We start from the raw sequence: 10,310 nt of genomic DNA, 5'->3' as shown, positions 1-10,310 counted from the left end.
TAGGCATTTGTAAAGGAAACAAATTAAAGATACAAACATCAGGCAAAGTCTAAATCAAAATTAAATTTTCAAAAGGGAATGAAGACCCTTATAGACTATAGTTTACTAACCCTCTCTTCCCAAAACAACAAAAAACTTGACATTAAAAATCAATGATAATATGTGGTTATCCCCAATCGTTTCTTGAAATCTTTTCTCATTTATGTGGAAATAAATTAGGTATGGATAACAAATATATACCCTTTTTTTTTGGATGAACAAATATATACCCTTTTAACTATGCATGATTGATATGTTTCATCAACCCACTAATACCATAGTGTAGAAATGATTTTCTGGGAATCTGGGGAAACTAGAGAGTCAACCTGATGCTAGTGTACTGGTCCTACTGGATCGAATATGAATTTCTTCACCACCGGGCCTTGTAGCCCAAGTGGTACCCGGTTTACCTTGAAACCGTTTGCTTGGGGGTTCGAGCCCCCGCATCCGCATAAACAATTACCTAGCAAAAAAAAAAAAAAAAAGAATATGAATTTCTTCTAGGACAGTGACAACTGACAACAGCCATTACTTTGTTTGCTCCAAAATGAGTTTCTAGAACGTTTACAAGGCAAAGAATCGACCAACCATTGCTACAATATTTTCTCCAAAATGAGGTTTTAGAAAATTTGAGGCCCATTTCTATTAATAAGTTCACATAATGTATTTTATTTTTTTTTGGATAATTTTAATCTATGGCATCCAATCATGATAATATCTCTTTATTATCATTAGTTAGTTCAATAATGTATTAATTTGTCAAAATTTTAATAACAAATAGTATAATGGATGAGTAGAAAATATCTCCCCAAAAATACTTGTTTTTTCATAGTAACTGGTTAATAGTCTTTCAAAGGTAATATATATATATATATATATATATATATTTTGGGGGATTCAAAGTTAATAGTTAAATTAACTAATGTGCATGTTGTTTGATCAAGGTTAAGGTTTTGTCTTGAGGTTGTACTTCAATGTCATTTTAAAAATGGACAAATTTTAGTTACAAAATTAGTTGTAACCTTAGACTATAAATTTACTTAATATCTTTTTATTGGAGTTGAATTTTGACAAATCCACCATTGGATTACGTTTTTTTCTTATATCCTCCACGCTTGCAAAATTTTAAGAAAATTAAAGATCAATAGCTATGTTATCAATAATTTTTTTAAATTGCAAGTTTTTGTAATTTAAAATTATGTACAAAATATAAGCTTATAGATTATATAGTAAATAATATCCGATTGACACAAAATTTAAGATGTGTATTAATAGCCAAAATTTAACATTATAAAAGCGTAGTACGACATTAGGAACAAAAATCATGTCATTAATTACAAAATGCTATGATACCAACACAAAGGTTACTAATATTGAGTGTTAATTTCCTCCTTTTACTCAAAAGTTAAACAAAGGTTACTAAAGTCAACCATTTAAACATTGAGGTCTTCTATGAGTACAAAAAAATTCACTACATTTTCACAACAAGCTTATGTGTCAAATCCAATATAGGTCAAAATATAATAAGATTTTATTCGAACCCACAACAATTCAAAACAATAGTGTTGTGAAAATGTTACGACATTTTGTTATGTCCTATACTTTCTTTGAAACATTAACAAACAATGACATTAGTACTATTTTGGTTTGCTAACATAAACATCATCATAACTTCTTCTTTTTTCCTTTTTTTTTTTTTTTTTTTTTTGGGATGAGTACTATTCAGGTTTCTTACTATGAATATATTGTAATATTTATTTTATTGAGTGAGTTTGTAACTTTAAGTTACAATCAATTTTGTAACTAAACTTTGTCTTTTAAGAAATAAAAAAAAAAAATTGATTCAGGATTCTATTCAAATTTTAACAGTTAAGACTAACACGTAAATATGATCAAGTTTTTTTTTTTTTTTTGGGTAAACCTATATGATCAAGTTTGACTCGTAAGTTACCAAATTTGAGGCCCCTGGCACGTCACGTGTCCCTAGAGTTACCAAATATTAACATTTCTTATAAACTCATAGAATTTTCTTTAATTAAAATTTGGCTAAGCTGGCTAAGCTAGCTAAGCTGAGCCAATTTCACATCTTTGAATCTTGTAGAGCTGAGGGGTCAGGAATGAAAAATGCATGACTATTATTTATTACTTAGGTCCCTCTCTTTGTTTTTTTGTTATGGTCTCTGCCTCTCTGGCCAGTATTTATAATATAATACAAATATATAAAAGAAAAGAGCAACAACCATTTGGAGCATAACCTCACAAGCACCTTGTCACTTTCCTATACTTTTCTCTTATCATTTGGAGCATAAACTGATTCGATCATCTTCATCAAAGTTATGGGGATTGTAAGGACGGAGGAGAGCAGGAAGTTGGAGTTGGAGGAGCTCCGCCGCATGTTGGTGGCGTGTGCCGGCATACAGAGGAGGAAAGACCAAGAAGAGTTTAAAGGGGTTCGAGTGTCATCCAAAGAAAACAAAGATGATGTACTAGAGAAGTTGGTATGTGTCACTAGTGGTGTTTCTTATTTAGGCCTTGCTATTGTGAACAAGCTCTTGCTTCGTGGTTACTCAGTTCGGATCATTGTGGAAAATGAAGGTAATTTTTGTTGTCAAACTTAAAGTTGGTTTTCCATTGTCTAATCAGAAGTGTATATTAATATAGTAATACAGACATGTCGTATGATACAACAACAATCAAGTCTTAATTCCAAAATTTCGAACTCAGTTATAAATCTTCAACCGATTAGTCAAGATTGACCATGTCTTTTTTGTTTTTGTCATTCCAATATATCATCACAAAGGTGCAAATGATGTATAAAAATAAAAAAATAGAAATGTTGAATGGTGGGTTTAGATTCTTTGGCATGCATAGACCCATCCCAAAAGAATGAGTGTACTATTTGTTTCTTCAAACACTGCTTGGGCTTTTTTTTGGGGCCGAGTTTGATGGCAAGGCAAAGATATTATGGAATCAAATCCAAAGTGGTTTGTTTGTTTAGTTTTTGTTTTTGTTTTTTGTTTTTTTGTTTTCATGCTATACCGGCAGGCTAAAACAGCTTGATCTAATATAAAATTCGATTCTGTCCTTTGAGGAATTATCTGCAGATTTTGGAGTAACGTTTTTTCTTTTTTTATAAATATAATATGCTTTTTTAGTGAATTCCTTTTGTTTTTTGTTCTTTGTTTTTTGGGTTTTGTTTTGTTTATTTGATCTTTTTAGTATTGTTCATTTGTTCTTTACTGCATACCATAGAGTCACGGCTCCTATAGAGTCGAGGCTCAATTTTTCTTTTTCTTGATTGCCACTTTGCCAGAGGAATCAAATAATATTAAAAATATACATATATAGATATATTTTTTTAATAAAAAGAATTTGTTTAGTAAATCTTACATATTCGATTGGCTAAAAAATGCAGAAGATATACATATGTTAAGAGAAATGGAAACGTCTGGAGAGATGAGGACAATTAGCAACAATGTATCAGCAGTAATGGCAAAGTTGACTGAGGTTGAAAGCTTAGCAGAAGCATTCCAAGGCTGTCGTGGCGTTTTTCACACCTCTTCCTTTACCGACCCTGCTGGCCTTTCTGGCTATTCAGTGAGCCTAGCTACTCTTATTTATTCTTCAGTTCTCTCTCTCTCTCCTAGTACTTTCTCATTGCATTTAATAGTTGATATGGTCTTGGGTGCACCTAACAATCAAATTAGATTTTTTTTTTTTGAAAGAGTTTCAACCTATTGTCGCTCCTGACTCTTTATCATTAGATCAAAACATCAATGTGTTTTGATCGCTTTTTAGTGTAGGCGGGGATTGAATCATAAATCTCTTATTCAATCATTAGAGACTTAACCATTAGAATTCGGTAGTCATTATCATTACTTGCACCATTGATCATAAATGAATGTCAATGGTGTCCATTTTCAAGTTCATCGGATAAGAGGAGTAGGTGCATTGCTTTGACATGATGTTACGCTCAAAATAAAGTAACTCATTATCAGATACATGTATCTTCACCCGCGATGTTCTTGTATTAATTACGTGGACCTCCACTTAGAGGTGCCAATAATCAAGGGCCTTTTAGCGGCTTACCCTACATTAGCTGAACTGAAAATGATTCTACAACCTGATCATGCTATTTTTCTTAATTAGCATTTATACTGCAACAACAAGAACGGTCGCCCACTCTTGATGTGCTTCATACGTCTATTATCGACATAGAAGATTTCAATGCCTCTGCCCAAAAAATTTGTAGTATGGATGTCTCAATTAGGCCCATAAATTGGTTCTCAGTGGTAATAACTCACCACGACACCAACCATCTTGAATTTGTGTCTATTTTGGACCCAACGCAACCTCCAACTCCAAGCGACCACGCAATTATTATTGCTTTATGTCAATTATTATTGCTCACAACCTATACAATATCAAGTTGCATATACAAATATTTTTCTTTATAATTTTACAATTGAAAAAAAAAAAAATTGTAATGGGTTTCAATTAGCTCAATTAGTAAAATCTTTGATGATTGAATAAGAGATCTAGTTCAGCAAATCCCACTTTTGATCTCCAAAACTAAAATAATGTTAGGTCAAAAAGTAATTTTGGACATGCAAATACATTAGTATTTTATAGTAATTATATGATTTAGGTAATCTATTGAGTTGTTCTTCACTACCTACTCAACTCATTGATGGGTTTTGACATGCTTTTTATATGTAGAAATCCATGGCTGAAATAGAAGTGAAGGCCAATGAGAATGTGATGAATGCATGTGCAAGAACACCGTCAGTAAGGAAATGCGTGCTCACATCCTCACTTGTTGCATGCTTGTGGCGTGACAACGCCCAAAATGATGTCTCCTCTGTTATCAACCATGACTGCTGGAGTGATGAAACACTATGCACTGACAAAAAGGTAATACATTTGGCATGAATGATCAAACCCAATTACGTTTTCTGGGCGATCCAAGCAATAATTGTGCCGAAGTATTGCACTAGACATAGCTTAGGACAAAATTTAGATACAATTTCTTAGTTACAGTATCTTAGTTTCTCCAATTAAATTCAAACACAAAGCTGAAAATGTACAGAAGTATTGCGCTAGACAGCATAATTTTGATTTTCTTAAACATGACAGCTATGGTATGCCTTGGGCAAGCTGAGGGCAGAGAAGGTTGCGTGGACAATAGCCAAGGAGAACGGGTTAAAACTGGCCACCTTATGTCCAGGACTCATTACAGGTCCCAATTTTTGTCGAAGAAATCCAACAGCAACAATTGCTTATCTTAAAGGTATTGTTTTCATTCTTCATCCATTGAAAAAACTCATCAATAGATTTATTTACCACCCTCCTTTTGTTGGAGCAAAACACACCCATTTAACTAGGTTGTCAATGTCAAAACAGGAGCTCAAGAGATGTATTCAAATGGAATACTAGCAATTGTTGATGTTGACAGATTGGCTGGGGCACAAGTATGTGTTTTTGAGGAAATGGACAAGAATGCACATGGCAGATACCTTTGCTTTGACAATGTTATTGGGAGGGATGAAGCTGAGAACATAGCAAGGGAAACAGGAATGCCTATTAACAAGATTTGTGGAAATGGGGACATTGAAGCTCGGTTTGAGTTGTCTAATAAGAAGCTTTGTTGTCTTATGTCAAGAACACTCCGGAGTTGTTACAGTGAATGTTAAAGAATTTTATTAGACCGCGTATTATATGCTCCTTTTGAGTTAGATTATACATATTGGACGGCATGTTCAATTAGAGAAAATGAAAGTAGAGGAAAGTTTCCGGAGAAAGTTGCTATCAGTTTATGTTTTGATAAAATTAGTCTTTCCATTTGAGTTTCAATGATCTTAAAATTCAGTTTATATTTAAGCATACCTTTTAGTCTCCTGGTAAACGACTCCACTGCAATAAAAACGAATTACGGACAATCAATTTTGCCAAACAAACTATAGGAAATGACTCATTTTCATTTCAAAACCAATATCTTAAATAAATAAAAGGATAAACTACATATTTAGTCCTTCACCTTTGGGTTGAATATCAATTTGGTTCCTAATAGTGGCGACTCCAGAAATGTTTCTCAGGGTGTTCCTGGCAAGGATAGACTTAAGATTTGAACTTAAGGGGGTCCAAAGCAAAATTGTCAATTTCATACTAAGGTCATTTAAGTTTAGTTAAGAAGAAGAAAAAAATGATATATTTGGATACCAATCAATCATAATGTACCTTTTAGAGTTATCACTTTATATATATTATATTTAATTTATTTATAAATTAGAACCCCACCTTTTTTTATTTTTATTTAAGAGCTTTTAAAAAATGTAAATTCATATAATCTATTTTTAAGCCATAAATTCATATATGTAGTGTGTGTTTGGCATGACTTAATTTTGCCAGCTTATTTTACTATTTAGTTTATTTTTATTATTATTATTCATGGGTCCTCTTACACTTTTTAATACTATTTATGAGTTTTATTGTACTATTTCAACTAATTTTTACCTCTATCTACAATACTTTTAACAAAAAAATTTCAATTTTAATAAAATAAGTGAATCTCAAACAGACCTCTAACTTAATAATATACTGTGCACAAGATACATTTTGATTCCTATCACAACTCATTAATATGAAAAACAAAATAGATAAAAGGTAGGAAAAAGAAAGATGCGGAGAAGTGAATCCCACGTGTAGAGTAGTGGACTCATGGACAAAATACAGTAGTAAAAACCACATGTGTGTCTGACATTTTTGACCAAAAGCTTAAAAGTAGATATAGGGGAAAGTAAAAAACCTCTTGAGAAAACAAAGAGACAGTGGGCTGGTGGAGAAATCGAAGGAGAAGAAAGAAAATAATAGAGGAGGATTTCAGCAAACTGGTGGAGAAATCTAAGCCAAAGAAGAAGAAAAAAATAGAGGAGGATTTTTGTTGTTCAAACAGCAGACAACATCAACCATAACAGTATGACAGTCCATGCAAGAAGAACTGAAGAAGCAATGACGCATAAAGGAATAAAGGATTCAGGTAAAAAACAACAGTTGTTGGAGGAAGAATAAGAGTTGAGAGAGTGAAATTAAGGGAGAGATTTAAATGGGTAAAATTGGGAATTTGTGATTTATGTTTTGTTATTTTAGATTTGTGGTATGATTATATTATGTATTTTTTTTTTGTTTAGACCGAAATTTTGTTCTATTTTAAGGTTTTTCTTGTTACGGGTTGTTGACTACTGTGATCTCTTTGGGTTGATTTGATGAAATTTTGATGATGGGGCCCTAGATTTTGGAGAGAGGGGGGGCCGAAGTTGTATGTGAGTATCTACCTTGATGCATATATTCCTACTAATTTTTTTTTTCTAAAGGTACGGGGGATTTTGAGGGTGTTCCTAATTATTTTTAGGGTGTTCCTAATTAATTTTTAAGGGTTGGAGCACCCTGACCTAAACGTTGCGTTGTCAGTGGTTCCTAAACTTTTAAATGTGTCAATTTAATTCTTAATTTTTTAGTATTACGTCAAAATAATCATTGTTATTAAGTGATGGAAGGAAAATGTTGCGGATTAAAATAAAATATATATTTTTTTATACACTTAAGATGCCATGTCTACAAAGACAAAAAAAATATATATATATATAAAAATAAAAACAAAAAAGAAACAAAACCAACCAGGAAGAGCATAAAGAAGGATTGAAAAAAAAAAAAAGCTTCAACAAAAATAATACAAATTTCTATATACATATTCAACGCATTCAACAAAAAATATATAATTTCTATACACAGATCATCAAAATGAAAATTTCTACCTTGGTCAACTTAGATGGACATGTCTTAGATCATCTTCGCCATCTATCAAATCATCGTCAACAGCCGCCCTCCTCTCCTGCAACCAAATTCATACCCAACCTAACAACCCCTTTGACACTCTCATCGGATATGTAGTTTCATTTAAACATGTGCCATTAGACAAAGAGTTCAAACTTGAGAATAATTTCTCAAAAATAGTTGAACTCAATGTCATGGATGATGGAACTACTTGATGAGGACATTTACTTTCTGTGAGATATGTGAGAAAGGGTTCAAGTGAGATGCGAATCTAAGCAAAATAATTTTAGAGCAGGTGCAGTTTTTTTCCCTCTAAAAATCCCTTCATTTTTTATTTTCTTACTTGAATTTGGAAATTGGAAAGAACTACAGTGGTAGATTGATATAAATCTTACCAAATTCGATTTGTATTTTTAATTGAACTTTAAGTTTTTTACTTTTTAGGTTATGTGGCAGTATACATGCCATCTTAGGTGGTGTGAAAATAATTTTTTATTTTGACCGTTAATCAGGCTAAAATTTTTCATTAGGGACCAAATTAACATTCGGCCTAAAGATTAAGGACTGCTCTCCAGGTCCAAATATACTTTTCTTTTCTCATAACAAGAACTTTTATTTTTATCCCATAATGCAGTCCAAACAAAAAGTGGAACTTGCCGAAGGGTCTTAACTTTCTAAATACATGTCCAAGAAAAGGTGAAGGAAAATGAGCCTTTCAACTCATTATAAAATGAACGATGTCAAAATTTTCATTCTCCATCAACTTCCATCTCATACAATCTCACTTAAATCCATTTAAGGTGTATTGGATTCCAAGATAAGATGAAAATCCACCACTAAATCCAAGCCCCTGATTGTTGGGTCATTTCAATTGAGATGATCTTTTATGGTAACAAGAACTCTTTTTTTCCTGGTTCAGTAATTAAAAGGTTAGGACTCTCATGCATCAGTCCTTTCAATTTATTCCATTAATAACGTAAGCAATCGATTTCTTGGAATACACAAAATAGTTTTACTCTTTATCCTTCAATGTCAATTCCTAAAGAAATTTGCACTAGAATGGAATATTGAACCATAATATAATGTTGTTGGGTCATTTTCAATTGTGATGATAGATACTCATTTTGAATACTAGAATTAGCTTCTCATTTCATTGCACAAAACCTATTATTCTAAGAGGTAAGTACATGTCCAAGAAAAGGTGAAGGAAAATGAGCCTCTCAACTCATAAATGAACGATGTCAAAATTTTCATTCTCCATTAACTTCCATCTCATACAATCCCCACTTAAATCCATTTAAGGTGTATTGGATTTCAAGATATGATGAAAATCCACCACTAAATCCAAGCCCCTGGTTGTTGGGTCATTTCAATTGAGATGATCTTTTCTGGTAACAAGAACTCTTTTTTCCCCAGTTCAGTAATTAAAAGGTCAAGATTTTTATGCATCAGTTCTTTCAATTTATTCCATTAATAACGAAAGCAATCGATTTCTTGGAAGACACAAAATAGTTTTTCTCTTTATCCTTCAATGTCAATTCCTAAAGAAATTTGCACCAGAATGGAATATTGAACCATAATATAATGTTGTTGGGTCATTTTCAATTGTGATGATAGATACTCATTTTGAATACTAGAATTAGCCTCTCATTTAATTGCACAAAACCTATTCTTCTAAGAGGTAAATACATGTCCAAGAAAAGGTGAAGGAAAATGAACGATGTCAAAATTTTCGTTCTCCATCAACTTCCATTTCATACAATCCCCACTTAAATCCATTTAAGGTGTATTGGATTCCAAAATATGATGAAAATCCACCACTAAATCCAAGCCCCTAGTTATTGGATCATTTCAATTGAGATGATCTTTTCTGGTAATAAGAACCGTTTTTTCCCTTGATTTGATAATTAAAAGGTTAGGACTCTCATGCATCAATCTTTTCAATTTTATTAACTTAAACAATCGATTTCTTGGAAGACACAAAATAGTTTTGCTCTTTATCCTTCAATGTCAATTCCTAAAGAAATTTGCACTAGAATGGAATATTGAACCGTAATATAATGTTGTTGGGTCATTTCAAATTTCAATTGTGATGATAGATACTTATTTTGAATACTAGAATTAGCCTCTCATTTCATTGCACAAAACCTATTCTTCTAAGAGGTAATATACACTCAACATCTACGAACACAGGTACAATACATAAGTATTAAAAAAAGAAATAAGAGAGAACATTCTAGGGAGCATCTCAAATTAAACCTCTTAAAATTTCTAAGTTACAAATTAATCCTTATAAATGAAAGGATGGTCTCAAACTAAACTTTTCAATCTATTTCAATACAAGCTTTTAACTTTTAGATTAGTTACAAATGTTTGTATTGAAACCCATTTAAAAATTCAAATTTTAATTTGTAACCAATGAAACCCATTAGATTAATTTG

General features: G+C 32.1%; 1 protein-coding gene across 2 annotated transcripts; it reads left to right on the top strand.

The window, feature by feature from the left end:
- Window positions 1-2,237: 2,237 nt before the first annotated feature.
- On the top strand, window positions 2,238-5,919 carry LOC115976645 (cinnamoyl-CoA reductase-like SNL6). 2 transcript variants are annotated; one of them, XM_031098075.1, is made up of 5 exons: window positions 2,238-2,634; window positions 3,455-3,666; window positions 4,759-4,953; window positions 5,176-5,329; window positions 5,443-5,919. In XM_031098075.1, exons 1-5 carry the CDS (start codon window positions 2,376-2,378, stop codon window positions 5,730-5,732), a joined length of 1,110 nt encoding a protein of 369 aa, XP_030953935.1. In that variant the 5' UTR covers window positions 2,238-2,375; the 3' UTR covers window positions 5,733-5,919. The 2 variants fall into 2 exon arrangements, with proteins under 2 accessions (XP_030953935.1, XP_030953936.1); XM_031098076.1 differs by having other exon boundaries at window positions 2,269-2,634; window positions 3,455-3,636; window positions 5,443-5,912.
- The last annotated feature ends 4,391 nt before the right edge of the window (window positions 5,920-10,310 follow it).

This window comes from Quercus lobata, chromosome 2 (assembly GCF_001633185.2).
Source record: "Quercus lobata isolate SW786 chromosome 2, ValleyOak3.0 Primary Assembly, whole genome shotgun sequence".
NCBI classification, from domain to species: domain Eukaryota; kingdom Viridiplantae; phylum Streptophyta; class Magnoliopsida; order Fagales; family Fagaceae; genus Quercus; species Quercus lobata.
Note: the sequence above shows the minus strand (reverse complement) of the source record. Positions and strands in the feature narration are given on the sequence as shown.